The following is a 22,323-nucleotide window of genomic DNA, read 5'->3' as shown; positions in this document are numbered from 1 at the left end:
TTTAAAATTAGGCTCCCCTAGATCGCTTGCCAAGCGCCCCTCGGCTCGAGGGAAATTTTGGCCGCCAGCAATAGCATCCGATACACCCTCACAGGTGTCACGACCCCAGTTCGCCCTCCATGAACTGTCGTGACGGCACCTAGTCTCTACGACTAGGTAAGCCTAACAAATGCGAAACATAAACAAAACTTGCGGAAGAAATAATCAAAAAACAAAATAACTGAATGGGAACAATAGTTATAATGCCGCTCGGCATATACAACACAACATTCTCAAAGCCAAGTACACTATCCCAAAACCCGAAAACTCACGGAAACACAAGCCTTTGGAATATCTAACAGTCTATCTCCAGAATATCTAACAAGAAAGAAAATACAGAAGGGCAATGTTTAACAGCTAGAATAGAAAGGGACTTCTCGGTCTGCGGACGCGGTAGATGTACCTCAAAGTCTCTAGAGCAGTCTCCTCCCTCAAGGATGGTAGGCCTGAGTAGCGGTACCTGGATCTGCACATGAAAAACAAGCGCAGAAGGGGCATGAGTACACCAAAACGGTACTTAGTAAGTTTCAAGCCTAACCTCGGTTAGGTAGTGACGAGGAAGGTCAGGGACCTACTGAGGTTAAATAAAATATAAAGATTGACAGTATATAACATAACAGTATAAATAAGTACAGTAGTAAAATAACACAGGAGGTACATGACATCAACAACTATACAGAAGCAAGGTAAACACGAAAAGGAAATACAACTCAGCTCCAATAATAACAATTGGGGATCTCCTCGGATACCGTCATGTAGTCCCATATGTACATATCCAATGGATCTCCTAGGATCCCGTCCCGTAGTCCAAATCATAGTGCACAGGGATCTACCGGTATCCCATTCTCTAGTCTCAAATGTAAATACCTAGTACAGGGAGAATCTACCGGGTGCATTCCCGTAGTTCCATACAATTGTACAGGGGGATCTACCAGAATCCCACATCCATAGTCCCAAAATAAACAGACAAGGGGGATCTACCGGAATCCCACATCCGTAGTCCCAAAATAAACAGACAAGGGGGAGCGACCAGAATTCCACATCCGTAGTCCCAAAATAAACAGACAAGGGGGAGCTACCGGAATCCCACATCCTAAGTCCCAAAATAAATACACAGCAGCAACAGGAAAATATACAGAAATGGCAAAAATTTCATATTAAGGCAACAAGTGATTCTAGCCTAGCATGCTGCACAAAAGTCAAGTAAGGCAGGTTGAGAAAATAAAGCAATTAAGTCACTTAGACATGTTTTCCTAAGCTAACAACATGCTAAATAGTGCAAGTAATAGAAACAGGAAAGGAAACATACTAGTAATTACTTAAAGAAAACCGGATTTCCAATAATTAGCACAAGTACGCAATCGTCACCTCTCGTACAAGGCATTTCAATTACCAAATATATCAATCCTAAGGTGAAGGTCCCCCCAAAAAGGTTAGACAAGCCACTTACCTCAAACTGGCTCAATAATCAATCTGAAACCACGCTCTTGCCACGAGTATCGACTCCAAATAGCCCAAATCTATTCAATTCAATTGCATAATGTAAATAACACTTCAAGTAATTGATTCTACAATTAGATTCTAAGCTAATACACGGAATTAGGAAAATGACCAAAACACCCCTCGGGCCCACATCTCGAAATCGGGTAAAATTTACATTTTCGGAATCCTCATACCCTCACGAGTCTAACCATATCAAAATTATCCAATTCTGATACTATTTGGTCCTTCAAATCATCATTTTACATTTTAAAAGATTTCATAATTTTCTTCCCAAATTTCATCCCAAATCACGAATTAAATGATGAATTAAATGATAGATTCATGTACTCTAGCCAAATCCGAGTTAGAATCACTTACCCCGATGACTTTCTTGAAAAACCTTTGAAAAATCGCCAAAATTCGAGCTCTCTAGGTCAAAATATGAAATAAAACCGTAAACCTCATATTTATAGTGCACCCCCTGGATTGCCAACACTGCTGACCGCACAAACCACCATTGACCGCACAAAAACTACTGTTGTCCGCGGTGGATTTGACTGCAGTGACAGGCTTTAGTAATTTGGCCATAACTTTCTCTACGGATGTCCAAATTGTAATTTCTTTACATTTCTGGAAACTAGACACGAAGGACTACAACTTTAGTTTTTCAATCATCTCAAAATTCCTTGTAGATCAAACGATATAAGCTTCCGAAGTTAGACTAGTGAAACTTTCCTCACCGCAGACCGCACTGGATTTTGTGCGGCCGCAAAGCCCCCACCGCGACAGCACAAAATCCTATGCAGACCGCACTGGTGGGTTCAAAGGTCTGCAACTCCTCTGGACCTACAACAGTTATGATTTTAGGCCTAAAACATCCCGAAACTCACCCGAGCCCCCGGGACTTCAAACCAAATGTACCAACACATCCCATGACATCATTCAAACTTGTTCAAAACTTCGGAATGCTCACAACAACATCAAATCACCAATTTAACATAGGATTCAAGCCTAAGAACTCCAAGAACTCTTAAATTATGCTTTCGATCAAAAAGTCTATAAAATCTCGTCCAAATGACTTGAAATTTTGCAAGCACGTCACATTCAACACTACGGAGCTACTCCAACTTTCGGAATTCCATTTCGACTGTTAGATCAAAATCTCACTATCGGATCGGAAACATCAAAAAGTCGACTTTCGGCATTTCAAGCCTAAATTAGCTATGGACCTCCAAAACACAATCTGATCATGCCCCTAAGCCCAAAATCACCCAACAGAGCTAACGGAACTATCAGACTTCCATTTCGAGGCCGTGTTTACACTGTTCTGACTACGGTCAACTTTCCAACACTTAAACTCTCATTTAGGGACTAAGTGTCCCAAAACTCTCCAAAACTTAAAATCGAACATCTCGACAAATCAAAATAGTAGAAATAAACTCGGGGAAGGTAGTTAATAGGGGATCGGGGCGTTATTCTCAAGACGATCGGCCGGGTCATCACATCCTCCTACACTTAAACATTCGTTCGTCCTCGAATGAGCATAAAGACATACATGAAGTAGTGAAAAGATGAGGGTAACAACTGCACATATTCTGCTTGGTCTCCCCGGTCGCCTCCTTGACCGGCTGGCCCCGCTACTGAACCTTTACTGATGCAATGTTCTTTGACCTCTGATTTCTAACATGCCTGTCAAGTATTGTCACTGGCTCCTCAACATAAAATAGATCCTTTTCCAACTGGACTGAACTGAAATCCAACACGTGCGAGGATCACCATGATACCTCAGGAGCATCGAAACATGGACTACCGGATGAACTCCGGCCAAGCTGGGAGGTAAGGCAAGCTCATAAGTAACCTCCCCAACGCGCCTCAATATCTTAAAAGGGCCAATAAACCTCGAACTCAACTTCCCTTTCTTCCCAAATATCATAACTCCCTTCATAGGCGAAACTCGAAGCAGAACCACTCTCCAACCATATAGAAAACATCACGAACCTTACGGTCCGCGTAACTCTTCTGTCTGGACTGAGCTGTACGGAGTCTATCCTAAATCACCTTAACCTTCTCCAAAGCATCCTAAACTAAGTCTGTGCCCAATAATCTAGCCTCACCCGGCTCAAACCAACCCACTGGGGATCTACACCGTCTCCCATATAAAGCCTCATACGGTGCCATTTGAATGCTGGACTGATAGTTGTTGTTATAAGCAAACTCCGCCAATGGCAAGAACTGATCCCAAGACCCTCCAAACTCAATCACACATGCACGGAGCATATCCTCAAGAATATGAATAGTGCGCTCGGACTATCTATCCGTCTGATGGTGAAATGTTGTACTCAACTCCCCCTGAGTACCCAACTCATGCCGAACGGCTCTCCAGAACCGTGATGTGAACTGAGTACCTCTATCTAAAATGATGGAAACCGGAAGACCATGCAGTCGAACAATCTCCCGGATATAGATCTTCGCCAACTGCTACGAGGAATAAGTAGTACACACGGGAATGAAATGAGCGGACTTGGTCAGCCGATCCACAATCACCCAAATAGCATCGAACTTTCTCAAAGTCCGTGGGAGCCCAACTACAAAGTCCATAGTGATCTGCTCCCATTTCCACTCCGAAATCTCTATCTGCTGAAGCAACACACCTAGTCTCTGGTGCTCATACTTCACCTACTGACAATTGAGACACCGAGCTGCAAATCTAACTATATCCTTCTTCATTCGCCTCCACCAGTAGTGCTGCCTCAAATCCTGATACATCTTCGCGGCACCCGGATGAATGGAATACCACGAGCTATGGGCCTCCTCCAAATCAACTCCCGAATCCCATCAAAATTGGGTACACAAATCCGACCCTGCATTCTCAATACCCTATCATCACTAATAGTCACATCTCTGGCATCATCGTGCTGAACCTTGTCCTTGAGGACAAGCAAATGAAGGTCATCATACTGCCGCTCCCTGATACGATCAAATAAGGAAGACTGAGAAACCACGCAAACTAGAACTCGACTAGGCTCCGAAAGTTCCAATCTCACAAACTGGCTGGCTAAGGCCTGAATATCCATCACCATAGGCCTCTTCGATGTTGGTAAATAATCCAAACTCCCCAAACTCTCCGCCTGGTGACTCAAAGCATAGGCCACCACATTGGCCTTGCCCGGGTGATACAAAGTAGTGATGTAATAGTCCTTCAACAACTCTAACCACCTCCTCTGGTGCAAATTTAGATTTTTTTTCTTGAACAAGTGTTGCAAGCTCCGATGGTCAGTATAAATCTCACAGGGAACCTCGTAAAAATAATGGCGCCAAATCTTCAGGGCGTGAACAATGGCAGCTAACTCAAGGTCATGAACAGGGTTATTCCTCTCATGTATCTTCAGCTGTCTGGATGTGTAGACAATCACCCTACCGTCCTGCATCAACACCGCTCCGAGGACACCTCTCGAGGCATCACAATAGACCGTATAAGACCCCAAACATGTAGGCAGTATCAAAATTGGGGCTGTAGTCAAAGTTGTCTTGAGCTTCTGAAAGCTCGCCTCACACTCCTCCGTCTACTGAAATGGAGCACCCTTCTGGTCAACCTGGTCATAGGGGCTGCAATCGATGAAAACCCCTCCACAAAACGACAGTAGTAGCCTGCCGAGCCAAGGAAATTGCGGATCTCGATAGCTGAGGATGGTCTGGGCCAACCTTGCACAACCTCTATCTTCTTCGGATCCACCTGAATACCCTCACTCGATACCACATGGCCTAAGAATGCCACTAAATCCAACCAAAACTCACATTTCGAGAACTTAGCATATAACTTCTTTTCTCTCAGAGTTTGAAGAACAGTCCTCAGGTGTTGCTCATGATCTTCCCGACTCCAGGAATACACCAAAATATCATCAATAAAGACAATGACGAAGGAGTCAAGATACGACCGGAACACACTATGCATCAAATGCATAAAGGCTACTGGGGCATTGGTCAGCCCAAATGACATAACAAGGAACTCGTAATGACCATATCGAGTCCTGAAAGCAGTCTTTGGGATATCTAGCTCCCGAATTTTCAACTGATGGTAATCAATACACATACGCATAGAACCATCCTTTTTCTTCACAAACAAGACAGGAGCACCCCAAGGTGATACACTGGGCTGAATAAAACCCTTATCAACCAATTCGTATAACTGATCCTTCAACTCCTTCAACTCAAGAGGAGACATACAATATGGAGAAATAGAAATAGGCTGAGTGCCCGACAATAGATCAATGCCAAAATCAATATCTATCAGGCGGCATGCCCGGAAGATCAACTGGAAACACATCGGGAAAATCCCGTACTACTAGAACTGAATCAACTGAAGGGATATCAATACTGACATCTCTCATATAAGCTTAATACGCGTCACACCCTTTCTCAACCATATGCTGAGCTTTAAGAAAATAAATAACTCTATTGGGAGTGTGATCTAAATTACCCCTCCACTCAACATGTGGTATACCAGGCATAGCCAGCGTCACAGTTTTGGTGTGATAATCAAGAATAGCATAATGGGGCGACAACCAGTCCATGCCCAAGATAATGTCAAAATCTACCATGCTGAGCAATAATAAATTGGCTCTGGTCTCAAAACCACTAAGAGCAACCAAACACGACCGATAAACGCGGTCCACAACAAGAGAATCTCCCACAGGAGTAGAAACATAAACATGGGAACTCAAAGAATCCCGAGATATACCCAAATGTGGAGAAAAATAAGAAGACACATAAGAATAGGTGGAGCCTGGATAGAATAGAACCAATGCATCTTTGTGACAAACCAGTATAATACCTGGGATGATAGAATCGGAGGCAACAACTTCAGTACGGGCAGGAAGGGCATAGTATCTGGCATGGCCTCCCCCTTTAGTGTGACCTCTACCTCCCTGACCTCCACCTCTAGCTGGCTGAGCAGGTGCGGTAGCAACTGGAGCTGTAACCATAGCCTGAGAACTATGCGGGGCACGCTGTGGCTGAGAAGTCTGTGGAGGTGCACCCCTCCCAAGTCTGGGCAATCCCTCACCATATGATGTGTGTCACCACACTCAAAACAAGCTCTGGGAGGATGTGGCAGTGGGAACTGTGCGGTACAGGTACTCCAAGAACCCTGAACACCTGAAATGCTGTGTGAAATCTGAGATGCAAACTGAGCTGGCTGACCTACAAAACCTCTACCATGCCATACTCTTCCTCCAAAATAAGGACTAGTGGGTCTCTCTAGTCTACAAGGTCTCCTCACTTCCCTATACTCTCTCTCCTGAACTCGTCTATCCTCTCTCTCCTGGACCCACCTGTCCTCTACTCGGCGAAAGGTCCTCACCACCCGCTGAACTAGGACCACAGGCTATGTCGCCATGACACCGGGAACTTGAACAATGGGAACTCGCTGCTCTGGAGCGGGCATGGTTGAAGTCTGGGTCCCTCCCCTGATCTGTGAAGTAGTTGGTACAACCTAAATCAACCCCGTCTGAATTAATGTACCAAACATGCTCATTTACTGTGTTAAGGTCTCCTAAAGTGCTGGAGTAGTAGTAGCAGTAGGCGTATCCGGTGCCTGGGCTCTGGCTGTAACTACTGGTGGTTTCTCGGTGGCAGCTTGCACAGGTGCTCTTGCTACATCGCGTGCGCATCCTCGGCCTCTACCCCGGCCCCAACTTCTGGTGACTCTCGCAGGGGCGCGGGTGCCTGATCATCTCTGGTAGCGCGTGTCCTCACCATCGATGAGAGAATAGAAGATAGAAGTTTAGAATTGTAATATCAAAAATCTTTCACGACAAGGAATTCAAATGAAGTGGAAATTTTTCTAATGATTACATAGCCTCTCGTAGATAAGTACAGACGTCTCCGTACCAATCAGCGAGACTCTAATAAACCGTCTTGTGATCCATGACTCCTATGAACCTAGAGCTCTGATACCAACTTGTCACGACCCCAGTTCGCCCTCCATGAACTGTCATGACGGCACCTAGTCTCTATGACTAGGTATAACAAATGCGGAACATAAATGAAACTTGCAAAAGAAATAATCAAAAACCAAAATAACTGAATGGGAACAATAGTTATAATACCGCTCGACATATACAATACAACATTCTCAAAGCCAAGTACACTATCCCAAAACCCAAAAACTCACAGAAACACAAGCCTTTGGAATATCTAACAGTCTAACTCCAGAATATCTAACAAGAAAGAAAATACAGAAGGGCAATGTTTAACGGCTAAAATAGAAAGGGAATTCTCGGTCTGCGGATGCGACAGATGTACCTCGAAGTCTCTAGAGCAGTCTCCTCCCTCAAGGATGGTAGGCCTGAGTAGCGGTACCTGGATCTGCACATGATAAACATGAACAGAAGGGGCATGAGTACACCACATCGGTACTCAGTAAGTGCCAAGCCTAACCTCGGTTGGGTAGTGACGAAGAAGGTCAGGGCCCTACTGAGGTTAAATAAAATATAAAGATCGACAATATAGAACAGAACAGTATAAATAAGTACAACAGTAAAATAACACAGGAGGTACATGACAGCAACAACTATACAGAAGCAAGGTAAACACGGAAAGGAAATACAGCTCAGCACCAATAATATCAATCGGGGATCTCCCAAGATACTGTCATGTAGTCCCATATGTACATATCCAATGGATCTCCCGGGATCCCGTCCCGTAGTCCAACTCATAGTGCACGGGGATCTACCGGAATCCCGTTCCGTAGTCCCAAATGTAAATATCCAATACTTGGGGATTCTACCGGGTGCATTCCCGTAGTTCCATAGAACTGTGCAGGGAGATCTACCGGAATCCCACATTTGTAGTGCTAAAATAAACAGACAAGGGGGAGCTACCGAAATCCCACATCCGTAGTCCCAAAATAAACAGACAAGGGGGAGCTACCAGAATCCCACATCCGTAGTCCCAAAATAAATACACAGTAGTAACAGGAAAATATACAGAAATGGCAAAAATTTCATATTAAGGCAACAAGTGATTCTAGCCTAGCATGTTGCAAGAGGTCAAGTAAGGCAGGTTGAGAAAATAAAGAAATTAAGTCACTTAGACATACTTTTCTAAGCTAACAACAGGCTTAATAGTGCAAGTAATAGAATTAGGAAAGGAAACATACTAGTAATTACTTAAAGAAAACCGGATTTCCAACAATTAGCACAAGTACACACTCGTCACCTCACGTACAAGGCATTTCAGTTACCAAATATACCAATCCTAAGGGGAAGGTCCCCTACACAAGGTTAGACAAGCCACTTACCTCGAACCGGCTCAATAATCAATCCAAAACCACGCTCTTGCCACGAGTACTCGACTCCAAATGGCCCAAATCTATTCAATTCAATTGCATAATGTAAATAACACTTCAAGTAACTAATTCTACAATTAAATTCAAAGATAATACGCGGAATTAGGTAAAATTACCAAAATGCCCCTCGTACCCACATCTCGGAATCGGGTAAAATTTATAATATCGGAATCCTCATACTCTCACGAGTCTAACCATGCCAAAATTATCCAATTCTGATACCATTTGGTCCTTCAAATCATCATTTTATATTTTCGAAAGATTTCACAATTTTCTTCCCAAATCATCCCAAATCACGAATTAAATGATGAATTCAATGATAGATTCATGTACTCTAGCCAAATCCGAGTTAGAATCACTTACCCCGATAAATTTCTTGAAAACCTTCGAAAAATTGCCAAAGTCCGAGCTCTCTAAGTCAAAATATGAAATAAAACCTTAAACCTCGTATTTATAGTGCACCCCCCGGATTGCCACCACTGCTGACCGCACAAAAACCACCGTTGACCGCACAAAAACTACTGTTGTCCGCGGTGGATTTGACTGCAGTGACAGGCTTTAGTATTTTGGATATAACTTTCTCTACAGATGTCCAAATTGTGAATTCTTTACCTTTCTGGAAACTAGACACGAAGGGCTATAACTTTCGTTTTTGAATCATCTCACAATTCCTTGTAGAACAAAATATATAAACTTCTGAAGTCAGACCGGTGAAACTTTCCTCACCGCGGACCGCACTGGATTTGTGTGTGGCCACAAAGCCCCACCGCGGCAGCACAAAATCCTGTGCGGACCGCACTGGTGGGTTCAGAGGTCTGCAACTCCTCTGGACCTGCAACAGCTATGATTTTAGGCCTAAAACATCCCGGAACCTACCCGGAACTTACCCGAGCCCCCAGGACTTCAAACCAATCATACCAACACATCCCATGACATCATTCAAACTTGTTCAAGACTTCGGAACGCTCACAACAACATCAAATCACCAATTTAACATAGGATTCAAGCCTAAGAACTCCAAGAACTCTTAAATTGTGCTTTCGATCAAAAAGTCTATCAAATCTCGTCCGAATGACCTGAAATTTTGCAAGCAAGTCACATTCAACACTACGGAGCTAATCCAACTTTCGGAATTCCATTCCGACCCTTAGACCAAAATCTCACTATCAGACCGGAAACTTAAAAAATTCGGCTTTCGGCATTTCAAGCCTAAATTAGCTACGGACCTCCAAAATACAATCCGATCACGCCTTAAGTCCAAAATCACCCAACGGAGATACCGGAACCATCAAATTTCTATTCCGAGTCCGTATTCATCACTATTCTGACTATGGTCAACTTTCCAGCACTTAAGCTCTCATTTAGGGACTATGTGTCCCAAAACTCTCCGAAACACAAAACCGAACATCCCGGAAAATCTAAATAGCAGAAATAAACTCGGGGAAGGTAGTTAATAGGGGATCGGGGTGCTAATTCTCAAGACGACTGGCCGAGTCGTCACAGCAGGACTCTTCAGCCTGAGGTGGGGCAGCGACGGAACCGAGCAGTGATTTGGAAGCCACCAACTCAACAGTATGAGAGGTAGTCAAATCCTCCCCCGTTCGGGTGCTAGCAAAGGATCGTCTTTCCTTTCGCCTCCAGCTCGGGGACTCCCCGACCTTTCTGGAATTAAGACCGTTGAACCATCCTTAGGATCTTCCATTCTAGTTTTCTTGGATTTCGGAGGACAAACCGGTGATCCCCCTCATCTTTCTCTCTCTTCATCGGGTGTTGGAGTACCCGATTCCCCGGGCAGAGTTTCTCTCATCAAGAAGACCTCCCCCAGACCTGCCCAAATACAAAAACAAGCATGAGGAATGAGAGCGCAATTAGCAACAACCTTCGTAAAACTGAAACTGTAGCAGACAATGAAGTCCCATCGTGATTCTTGTATTCCCATTGAACCTTGGATAATCGCACCACGCGCGCTCGACATATGGGCAAATCGAGTCCAGTTTCAGCCTGAAAGATTCCTTACCGCATCAGGGTATGTTGCGGTAGCTGTATCAGCGGAGGAAGTCAGTCCACGAAGAAATGTATCCAAATGAAAGAAATGGGCATTTAATTAAGTATGTCTACTTACGTTTGATGTTCCATCTTTTGGGGAACGACATCCTCTCTGCAAGAATCAAGTCCGAAGTCCTACTCGGACGAATCGGCTCATCCACCCCCTTCCTAACCTCGTTAGTGCAAAGAGGGCCCTCGAGGCCTAGCAATGGAGCTTAATCAAGCCCCCGCATAAGAGCCGGGGACTGTACGTTCTGATCAAATGGTCAAGGGTGAAGGGCATCCCCTCAATCATATTCACATAATATCTTGTCATGTAAACGATACGCCAGAATGACGGATGAATTTGGTCGAGGGTCACTTGATATCGTTCGCAAAAGTCGAGGATCACGGGGTCTATCGAAGGCATGGAGGGCACCGCCGGGCCGAAGGTAAATGGATAAGTATACATACTGAGGAAGTCGGCCTTATACGTCGTTATGTCCTCCCCCCGAGAAGGAACCTCCACTAACACCGCATTTCCCCAGCGACAGTTGATTTTTACCCTTTCGATGTCCGTTATTAAACTAACATATCGAGATGCGGGTTCGCATCGCCCTGGTTTCGAAGAAGGTCTCTCGACCTTAAAATCAGAGGTCGTCTCAAAGGCCTCTGGAATGCATTCTCCAGGACTAGGAAATGCTCTTGCTTTACCCTAAGAGGGGAGCGTAGAAGAGGAAGGCGCATCTTCATGAGGGATAGAGGTGGAAGTGTTCGCCATTTTTACCAGAAGATTGCAAAGAAGAAACGAAAAATCACGTTTCGGGAAAGGACACGGGAGATGGGTAAGAGAAAAGAAAACTTTATTAGGAGCCTGATGATGCGGTAGAGAGGAAGGGGCGAAGAAATGAGTATTTATAGAAGCCTGACGTGTGCGATTGGAGCAGACCAAAAGACAGCCAACCACTATGATTAATTCGAAGATTTTGAGGATTGTGTGGACGCGACCTTTAGAGGCCCTGTCTATTACATCATTCGCTTGGCAGCGCAAAACTATTTGTTTCGATAGAGGCGCTCGATGAGCAATATTTCGAGGACGATTCTCTTCGTTTTACTCTAAGAAACGCGGGGACTATCTGTATACAGCTAAAATCAGGAAGACCCATTTACGGTCGACAAGGCATTGCACAATCTCACCTCGAAGGTCCCGGAGGATAGCCCAGAGTTCGATGCCTTCGGGGAGCCATCGCGCCCGACATCGGGGCAGAATGGACATGTGTTTGTCGCAGATAAGTGGGAAGTTCCCTAGGAGCTGTATTTTCTGACAAACACCTGCGCAAACAGTGACAGTCTACACCAGGCTGACTGAATGGTTGTACCATCTATTTTATGTAATAATTACACATGCATTTGTACTATGTTGGGATTCTCCCTCATATATAAAGGAGACCCTTGTCATTTTGTAAAGGATCTGATGCTTGATATTGAATATACAAGAATATTCTCTCTACTCTCTAACATATTCTCTTGATCTCATTACTTGCATTTATTGCTTATATTCATTGTGTTCTATTTATTGTTCTTCATTTATTGCTTATTATTGGTCATAAAAGGCTTCCGTCAAAGCTACCATAACTATTAATCCTCCTTCGATTGCCCTCGACCGGGCGCCCGATTCGACTTCGAGGCCCCGTGTACGCAAGCTCGAGGCCCTGATCTCCAGCCATTTGGTTTGGTTTTACACTATCTACAGGTTGTTATCTCATTTTCTAATATCTTATCTAGCATCTATTGCCTAACAACTAACACAAAAATAGATCACATATTTTTAGAACCACAAAATCAAATCTAATTATAATTACCATTTTCAAGGTAAACAGTAATAAAAGTAAGATCTCAAATGGGAAGCTCTCTATATAAAAGAAGTCAGCAAAGAATACGGGAGAATCGAATGTCAAGTGGGGTGTAGTTTGTCATGAAGTTGGGTGAGTGAACTATACTTGACTTATTCGTCGATTTAAGGGAAGCAGTGGGTGTAGGAATACATTTTGAAACCTACCAAGCCTGTCTGTCTAAATTTGAACTTGTTAAGTGATGTATTCATTTTAAATAGGTATGATTCTATTCAACTAAAGAATTGCATCTCGGCATGGCATATGTACTACCAAATCTCAAATTCATGAGACGATACATATAATAGTTTACGATAGAAGACCTCGATAAAATCATCGTCGTACTGTCCTTAGTGCATGCAGCGAATTGCCTCTACCGCCTACATTCTTTTTCTTAAGAGGAGGTTAGATATGAATGGAGCAGAACATGCAACATGTTGCTAATTGCTAGAGGAATTAATTCACTGATCAAACAATATACATTACACAGACAGAATGAGTTTGTTTTACCATTTTTAAAAGCCAATGAGTAATTCTCATTGATGATTCTAGTCTTAATAATGATTCCTGATCGTAATGCATCATGGTCACAATAAAATGCTAACACAGTATTGCAGCAGAACTGGAAAAATTAAAAAACCATAAGCATCCACGTATTAGGTTCCACGTTCGTTCCTAATGAGACATTAACAAGTTCCGAATCCATAATAGTTCTACTTTTACCCATTGCAGTTCACGACTAACATCCAACCTCATTCAAAGAAATGTGATACGAAAAGTTCCGAGTCTTTTTACTGAAGTAGATGACATATCTTCAAATCCAGTAATCTACTCTTAAGGGAAGAAGAGGAAAATTATCACTCAAACATTATTCAGTCTAAGAAAGCAATAGAGAAAAATGCAAAGAAATATTCTATCGGATAGAAGCAGTGCATTAAGATGGAAGCACAACAGAAGCAACACTGCATCTGAAATTCTCTTCTTCATCATGGTCAACACACCACACCCATTTCTACTTTGCCACAGAATAAGGGCCTGCCACAATTAGATAATTGAAGTTCATTGATCAGAATATATATAGAACATAAGTTGGTCTATTTCCACAAAATTTATTGCACATTAGTATTAACAAGGAGATTATAAATTTCCTAGCTCGTGATTAGGTTATGTATAAAGGAGCCTTATATACCCACCGTCCAGACCATTGCACTACATATTCCTTTCTGCTGCCAGAAAAAGTTCATTCCACCTAAATCACTAGGTTAAGCACAAAGAAGGCTTATTCCCATGCTCACCATCTTTCTACACATATTCCTTTATGCTTTGGGAAAATGTCCATTTGATCAAAACGACGTCTCAATCCCATTCTAGTTAGGATGAAATTTATGAATACTCTATATATGGGCTGAACCAAGGGAGCTTAGAGAAAAAGCAAGAGCAACCTAATTTCTTGGTTAAGTAAACTGCCACTGAAAACCATAACAATTGGCTGCCTAATGTCTGTTGAGAACTCAGCAGTTAATTACAAGTTCAACTATTACTGTGCCAAATTACTAAAATGACGCATAGACATAGTGTTGATGCTTTTGCTGGCACGTTATTCTCACAAATTCATGCTAAGCAAAGGAAGCTTTTTCAAAAAGATTTTCACATTGCTGTTGACATAAAAGGAAAAAGAAACGATATCTGAGATCTAACTTATTCACTTCATTCAAAGCCCAAATTCATCCAGTAACACTTATGTCAATTACTCAATCAAATATACTTAAATCCAAAAATCCAGCAAAACTTAATACTATAGGTAAAACGAAAGGGAGAAGAACTCGGACAGAGGAGGATATTTCAGTATACATTCCATTAATTACACAGTAAACACCCTTTGAAATGATATATACAAAGAACCTTAACATCTGCAGAGAAAGTCCGGAAGTAAACTAACTAAAAGAACATACAAGGAAAAGAACAAAACATAATATTTAAACTAGGAATCTGACAAGATATACCTAAGGATATCAAGTCCATGAGTTATCAAAAGCAGCCGAAGTAATCGCCTGAGTGAATTCCTGAAAACTGATCCTGCCATCTCCATCCGTATCAGCTTCTCTGATCATACCAGTAAGCTCTTCCACGGTCAAAGAATGTCCAAGCTTAGCCATGGAATGAGCCAACTCAGCAGCTGTTATATACCCATTTGCATCCCTATCAAACATCTTAAAAAGCTGTTTCAACTGCTCCTCCGTGTAAGGGGACTTTGCAGGAAGAAGCTCCGGTGCAACAAGTGAAACAAACTCTGAGAATTCAACAAGGCCATTGTCATTTTTATCGGCCTTTTGGATCAATGTGTCAAGCTGATCAGCACTTGGTTTTAAACCAAGTGACCTCAATAGCGCGCCAAGCTCGAGTTGGGTCAGACTCCCATCATCATTTCTGTCGAACGACCGGAAGATTTCTCGCAGTTCAGCCAACTGCTCATCATCTAACTTCACAGGATTTTTATTGCTCATATTTCTCTCTGAGACAATAAATCAAACAGTAATAGGCCCTGTACGATTCTTGATCTGGAGAATTGAGTTATACTTGAAAATCAATATCAATGGTTTTTTCCTTCAAAAAAGGGATTTGGGAACTTTTCGGCAGCAGATTCAAAAAAATTGGTTTTTTGCTATTCGTGTCGTCCTCTTCTATTGTGTTGGCTACTGACTTTTTGACTACTCTTTAGCTGATCTTTCGTATAACTTTTTCTTGTTGGACTTGGTAATGGATCACCAAATTCGATAGATCATCCGAATTACAAGGACAAGCTATACGTAACCCATTGAAAGAAGAAATGCGAGTCCCAAGTTGAATTGGTTATCCCCCTGAAGACACTTCTTATATTGTTAAGAAAGTTAATTATACAGTCTACTGGTGAAATGAATATTTACAAAAATAATTTTAACATGATGATTTGTATAACAAAAAGAAGAATGCTCAGGACATTTTTTTCCTTTTTTGAGCGAGTCAAAAATTATAGACGTATTATATTTTCTTGTGTAGTCTTTCAACTACCGTATAATTTCTACATAAAATTAAAGGCTATATGTCATTGATTGTGATATTTAAGGGCCAACCATGTAGATGGAAAAAAAACCCTCAAGTTTACTTATTATATTCTAAATTTTTGAATCAAAACAGATGATTGATTCCGTTATTCAATACGTTATAGATAATTACAACAAAATGTTGTCAATGAGACCTTGTTATGGTGATAAGGTTAGTGGTGATATTCTTGAGGTTTTCTAATAATATGGATGTATTAAGTTGATACTAGTAGTAATATTTTTCAAAAGGCCAATCGCTTCCACATTTGAGATTAACATACTCGATTTTTTTCAGTCTGTATCCTTTTTTTTTCTGTACAAAAAGTCAATATTCCTCTTTTATTTTAATTTATTTATGGACAAGTAGGATTATCATGATGAACACAAAAATATTAAATTGAGAAGAGGAGGAAAAGGGGGCAAAATGGCAAAAAGTTGCGCCACAAAACGCGGGAGTTTCGTGGTGAAATTAATAGCACGTCGTTATTAGGAGATAATGACCCTTGCGACTTTGTCAACTGCTTTTAAAATTTGCCATATTCTCTTTCTTAGTATTACTTATTGTATATGGGTAAAATCGGGGATAGAGTTACCCCCAATTTTCTGTTATAAAGGGAGTAGGGGTGTTCAAAATCGATCCGAAACCGAATCGAAGCTTAATGGCTTACTAGTATCAGTTTAACGGCTTAACGGACGGAGAACGAATTGAAATTTTTTTATTAACGGCTTATCGGTTTGGGGGCGAATTATTCAATTTTCTTAACGGATAATCCGTTAACCCGTTAAGAATATATATATATATATATATATATATATATATATATATATATATATAATTTATTTTTATTTATATATATTAAATATAAAAAAACAAAAACCCTTGAATAATTAAAAAAAAAAAACCCTTGACCGGTTGACCCGTCTGTCTCTATAGTCTATTCTCTAAGACTAAAACTAACGCATTCCTAAATAATCAAAAGACAAAATCATAGAAACCCTAATGCCTAAACCAGCAGCCACCACCCACCAGTCCTCCTCGTCGTCGACTTCCACCAGCCACCGGTCTCCCTCTTGCCGTCTCGTCTCTCCTTTTCGCGGCTTCTTATCTTCTTATCTAAGTACTCTTACTTATGATTCCCATCAAAATTAACTGATGACATACTTACTCTAGTAGTAGAGGTACCACAATATTTTTCTTGGAGAAAAACCAAACTGGATTTAAGAGATAAGCGTGCCTTGTGAAGGGATTTAAAAAATGGGTCAGAGATTAAGCTTCTCCATTGTTTGCAAATGCACCTTAACCTACACAATGTCTTTGCGCATAGCCTTGACAAGATGTCCATCATCACATCCTTGGACAACATTATCATCTCTGCTCTATGGCTAGCAAACTTTTCCCTCAATTATCAGAAGTTTGCTAGTCATTTTTTTTTTCAATTTACAATTTTTTCTCACTATTTGTTGTTGAATTTGCCGATTTTGTTAAACGGATATGTTTACAGTAGGAATAAAATAGTAGTAAATTGTGACATTTTCCAAGTTTCAATTTTCTGCTTCTGAAATGAATTCACAGGAGCAGCTTCTTTGGTTTTTAGAACAATTTGTAGTAAGAAAATTTATCTAGTGGTTTAGTAGGGATTGACGAGATTCAGCTAGATTATCATAAAAAATGTCATTTTCTAACATCATGAATATGTTTTTTGGTTTTTGTTGGGACTTTACAAAGGAGTATTTCTCACAAATTTCAACTACACCTTGTTAGAGATTCTTATGCTAGTATAGGAGATATCGAGAAGTAGTATTTTTCATTTTTATTTTTATTTTATAAAATGTTTGCTTGATATAGTTTTGAATGGGGAACATGGTTAGTTATGATTTATATAGCTACCCTAGCTTGTTTGGGATGGAGACATAGTTGTTATATTATGAGTACTTTTTGGCTATTTTTAGGGCATATGATTGGGATCCCAATTTTTGTCACTTTCTTAAATTTGCAGCTGTTTAGGAGGTGATTGCCAAGATCCAATACTTTGTGTTATTTATCAATCAAACATGACAGTAGAGGTGCAATCTGAGGCAACTTAAGTAGTTTAAGAAGTTGTTGTTGATTTTGATAATTTTAGGGTTTTCTTCTTCGTCTTCATTTCTCTGTTCTTATGTTTTGTACTGTGCCCTTTCTGTCTCAATTTCAATTCAAGAAACTCAGAGCTAGTGAGTTACAAACGAAGCGCTAGTATTGTTTAGCCCATGGATATGGCACGATGATCTCTGCTTATTTCTATCCCTTCTCAGAAGCCAGTGACACTTAAATTAATTAATCAAGACTAAATGTTGATCCTTAATAACTGTGTTTTCATCGTTTAGTTCATTGCTAGAACAAGCTCTAGTTTTGTTTAATGCAAGCTCAAAAATAGTCTATTACAACTTGATGTCTTTATTCTCATTCCTTTTATTTTTTTGTTACAGTGACTCATACATGGATGAAAATATACAAAGTGATAAGTTGATGATGGGTGAAAGTGGGGCTTCTAATTCAAATGCAATAAGTCAAGCTCAAACAATGAAGTCAAATATAACCAACAAAAGGAGAAAAAGGTCTGTTGTGTGGGATCATTTTACAGAAACTATTACTTCTGAAGGGAGTACAAAAGCAAAATGTGACTATTGCTTTATTGAGTATGTATTTAAGACCAAAGATGGTACGTCGACACTTCTTTCTCTTATGCTTATGTGTCCTAAACGCCCTGCTATTGTTGATAAAAAAAACAATCAAATTTAGACTTTCAATCTGCTCCAGGGGTAGTCAAGGTGACGTAGCTGTTGTTACTTGGAAATTTGATCAAGAAGAATGTAGGAAGGCATTATGTCGTATGGTAATAGTTAATGAGCTTCCTTTTAGCTTTGTTGAGAAAGAAGGTTTTATAGACTTTATGAAAGTGGCGCAACCTTAATTTTGGATCCCTTCCTGTAGTATTGTAACTAGGAATTGTTTTGATATTTTTTAATGAAGAAAAGCAAAAATTGAAGAGGTTTTTTTCTAGAAACAAAACAAAGAGTATGTATTACCACTGATACCTGGACTTCTATACAAAGAATCAATTACATGTGTATCACTACCTATTGGATTGATAGTTAATGGAATATGCATAAGAGAATAATTAATTTTTGTCCTATTGTTACTCATAAATGCGAAGATATGACAAATGGTATTGGTAGGTGCTTACGTGACTGGGGGATAAATAAGATTTTCACTGTCACAGTTAATAATGCAAGCTCAAATGATGTGACAGTAAAAGAATTATCTAAGTAATTAACAAAAATGGGAACTAATTTGATGAATGGTACTCACCTTCACGTGAGATATATGTCTCACATCATGAATCTTGTGGTCCAGGATGGTTTAAAAGAATCTTTAGTGTATATTGAACGTGTTAGGCATGCAGTGAGATATGTTAGGCAGTCTCCTGCGAGGTTGAAGAGGTTTCAAGAATGTTTTGATGCTGAAAACTCAATTCTAAAAAAACTTTATGCTTAGATGTTCCAACTAGATGGAATTCCACCTACTTGATGTTGCGCAGGGCTGTTGAATTTGAAAGTGCATTTTCACATTATGCTTCTAGTGAAATTGGCTTGAGACATTATCTTGAGCATTCTTATATTGATGTTGGAATTCCTACATGTGAACTTTTGAGTAGTGTTTGGGAGAATGTAAAAAGAATTACAAAGTTTCTTGAAATCTTCTATCTTCTTACTTTGAAGATATCTGGATCATGTTATGTTACATAGAATATTCATTTTCTTAAAATTTGTGTTGTTTCTATTTATTTGAAGCAATTGATAGCAAATAAAGATACAGTTTTAAGTGAAATGGCAAAGAATATGAAAGAAAAGTTTGATAAGTATTGGGGCGATCCAGGGAAAATGAACAAGATAATTTTTATCTCATGTATTTTGTATCCACGTTACAAGATCGAATCGGTTGGCTATGCACTTGTAAAGATGTTTGGTGTAAATCAGGGGGCAACTATACAAGCAGAAGTGACGAAGTACATGACTTCATTATTTAGTGAGTATGTAAAGTCCAGCTCAAAAGGTGTTGTACTTGCTTCATCTTTAGATTGTTCTTCATTGGACACTTCGACTTCCGGGCTTTCTGCCAGTCAAGCAAACACCCAAAATATAGGACTTTTAGAATCACTCATGCAAGATATAAAAAATATAAAAGTGGGAGTGGAGGTATTGATACTAGAACAGAGTTAGATAAATATTTAGGTGAAGAAACTGAGGATGACACTAAAGAATTTAATGTTCTTCTTTGGTGGAAACTGAACTCAACTAGATTTTCTATTCTTGCGGAGATGGCTCGTGATGTATTAGTTGTTCCGGTTTCAAGTGTGGCATCCATATGTGCGTTTAGTACATGAGGACGTCTTCTTGATTCATTTAGGAGTTCATTAACTCCTAAATTGGTGCAAGCTCTAGTATGTCTTCAAGATTGGCTTCGAAATAAAAAATTAAAACAACCTATTAGTGTTGAGGAAGATCTTGATAAAATCGAGTAGCTTGAACAAGGTTATAATATTGTTACTATATTTGTTGTATATAAGTGTTGTTGATATGCTTATATTTATCGCACGACTCATTATTTTAATTTTTTTCTTCAGATTTAGCCAGCAATGGAAAAGACCCTTTCGTAATTGACGTGTAGTGTTAATATATCTGGTAATAATTCGAATTTAGGCTAATGTGGTACCCTCAAACATGTGACATGTCACATTTCTTTAGCTTACTGTGAAACTACATTACAAATGATCATATTGGATTCTTCTGAAACTATAAGTTTATTTGAGTTTTTCACAATGAATTTTTTTCCCTGACTACTTAATATGCTTAAAATATGAGTTTCACTATACCCTTGCTCTTTAAATGTGGATGTAGGGTCTGAAACTCATATAGTTAAGTGTTGTCATCAACTTCTGATATTTTGAAGGATTAAGATTACTTCTGGTACCTATTTCTCTTGTACTTTTGTTGGTTATCTTTAAATGTGTATGTAGGGTCTGAAAAACTCATATACCTACTTCTTGTTTATGTATACTGGTTGCAGGTGAGACCGTGACTTTAATTGCTGAGACTGTGAAGTGAGACTATGATATTGATTGCTGCAGTACATATGAGTACAGAAGCATGGTGATAAGAAGAAAGTGGAATTGATTCAATGTGTTCTTTTTCCTTTTATTGTACTTTTTTGTTTTTGATCTAGTTGCTTACACTATGTTGTTTCATCCTTTTTTGAAGAATTCAGAAAGCAAGGTCACATGATTGCGAACTTCCTTGCTGATTACTATCAAAACATTGAAAAACATCCAGTTTGTAGCCAAGTCAATCCAGGCTATCTCAAAGTATTGTTGACAAAACCAACATATTAATACATGCCCTTTTGTTGCTTGTTTTTTATCTAATGCGTCTGATATGCTTTATCTCAATGTGATTGAAAATGAAACATGCATCGAGAAGCATCATTGCACGTGTCAGTAGATCCTCTGATATAACAGGTTTGGTGGAAGTAGTGGTGAAGGAGTGGAGGAATGATTTAGTTGTTAGGACATGATAATTTGATACTGAAACTATAAACTCAAGAGTCAAACCTTGATGTTGCTCATTATTATTCTTACTTAAATCGAGAAATGAATGGGGATAACTCATTGGCAAAGTCCTAATTTTTTGCTTATTTTCCTTCTTCTGGTAGTACTGCTAGATTCCTAGAATGAATGATAATTTTGCTAGGCCGATAAACCACCCGATAAGAGTTAAATCGATACCAATCCGCCCGATACCTTATCGGGCGGCTAGCGGATTAATACATTTAAAAGTCGATAACCGATAAGCCAAACCATTAAAAGTAAATAACTGCCCAATCCGCCCGATAAGCAGCCCTAAAAGGGAGGTACGGCATTACTCGTCATGGGCTCAGGTGAAATCGAAGGTGCCTACAGATTGGAACCAGGATCGGACAAATGATACAACGGTCTCGAGCATGGCCGAGCCCGGAGAGAATCAAGCACGAGTGAGATGAAGAATCGAGGGTAAGAGAAAGATGACTAAAGAAGACAAACGGGGAGCCGAAATATCTATCGCTGGCTGAATATTGCAACGTGGATCACGCTCAGTATTGGCCGCAGATCATATTTTTGTGGGAAAGAAGGAAGGAAAAGATTAGCATCCGTTTGTTTTTTGAGACTGTTTCTGGCACACATATCAAGGAAAATAAAATTTAGTTTAGCTTTCATCAATTGTTTAAGCATTCTTCAATTGTTTACTGTTTAGTTGGATCCTAGCTCTATCTCGAGGGCTCGATTAAACCCGACCATTAGCATTCAAGAATAACGCAATGATTAACTACTTCGCCACATTGGTTTGATCGTTTTATTTCATCTCAATTCACTTATTTACAATT

At 40.2% G+C, this 22,323-nt stretch overlaps 2 protein-coding genes across 20 annotated transcripts; one reads left to right on the top strand and one right to left on the bottom strand.

Moving 5' to 3' along the window:
- Positions 1-13,556: 13,556 nt before the first annotated feature.
- On the bottom strand, positions 13,557-15,801 carry LOC107796730 (putative calcium-binding protein CML18). The gene is made up of 2 exons (XM_016619531.2): positions 14,790-15,801; positions 13,557-13,821 (listed from the first exon to the last, which is right to left on the bottom strand). The coding sequence occupies exon 1, from the start codon at positions 15,288-15,290 to the stop codon at positions 14,799-14,801; it is 492 nt and encodes a 163-aa protein (XP_016475017.1). The 5' UTR covers positions 15,291-15,801; the 3' UTR covers positions 13,557-13,821; positions 14,790-14,798.
- Positions 15,802-16,794: 993 nt separating this feature from the next.
- On the top strand, positions 16,795-21,323 carry LOC107796731 (uncharacterized). Of its 19 annotated transcripts, none has more exons than XR_012708872.1 (5): positions 16,795-16,928; positions 18,333-18,565; positions 20,531-20,588; positions 20,805-20,873; positions 20,974-21,323. XR_012708872.1 is itself a non-coding variant. In XM_075252294.1 (4 exons), exons 1-3 carry the CDS (start codon positions 16,867-16,869, stop codon positions 20,572-20,574), a joined length of 339 nt encoding a protein of 112 aa, XP_075108395.1. In that variant the 5' UTR covers positions 16,795-16,866; the 3' UTR covers positions 20,575-20,588; positions 20,974-21,323. The 19 variants fall into 19 exon arrangements, 2 of the variants coding, with proteins under 2 accessions (XP_075108395.1, XP_016475018.2); XR_001650480.2 differs by adding an exon at positions 18,664-18,739 and having other exon boundaries at positions 16,828-18,565; XM_075252294.1 differs by lacking the exon at positions 20,805-20,873.
- The last annotated feature ends 1,000 nt before the right edge of the window (positions 21,324-22,323 follow it).

This window comes from Nicotiana tabacum, chromosome 1 (genome assembly GCF_000715075.1).
Source record: "Nicotiana tabacum cultivar K326 chromosome 1, ASM71507v2, whole genome shotgun sequence".
In the NCBI taxonomy this organism is placed as follows: domain Eukaryota; kingdom Viridiplantae; phylum Streptophyta; class Magnoliopsida; order Solanales; family Solanaceae; genus Nicotiana; species Nicotiana tabacum.
The sequence above is the reverse complement of the archived record's forward strand: the minus strand, read 5'-3'. Positions and strand labels throughout refer to the sequence as shown.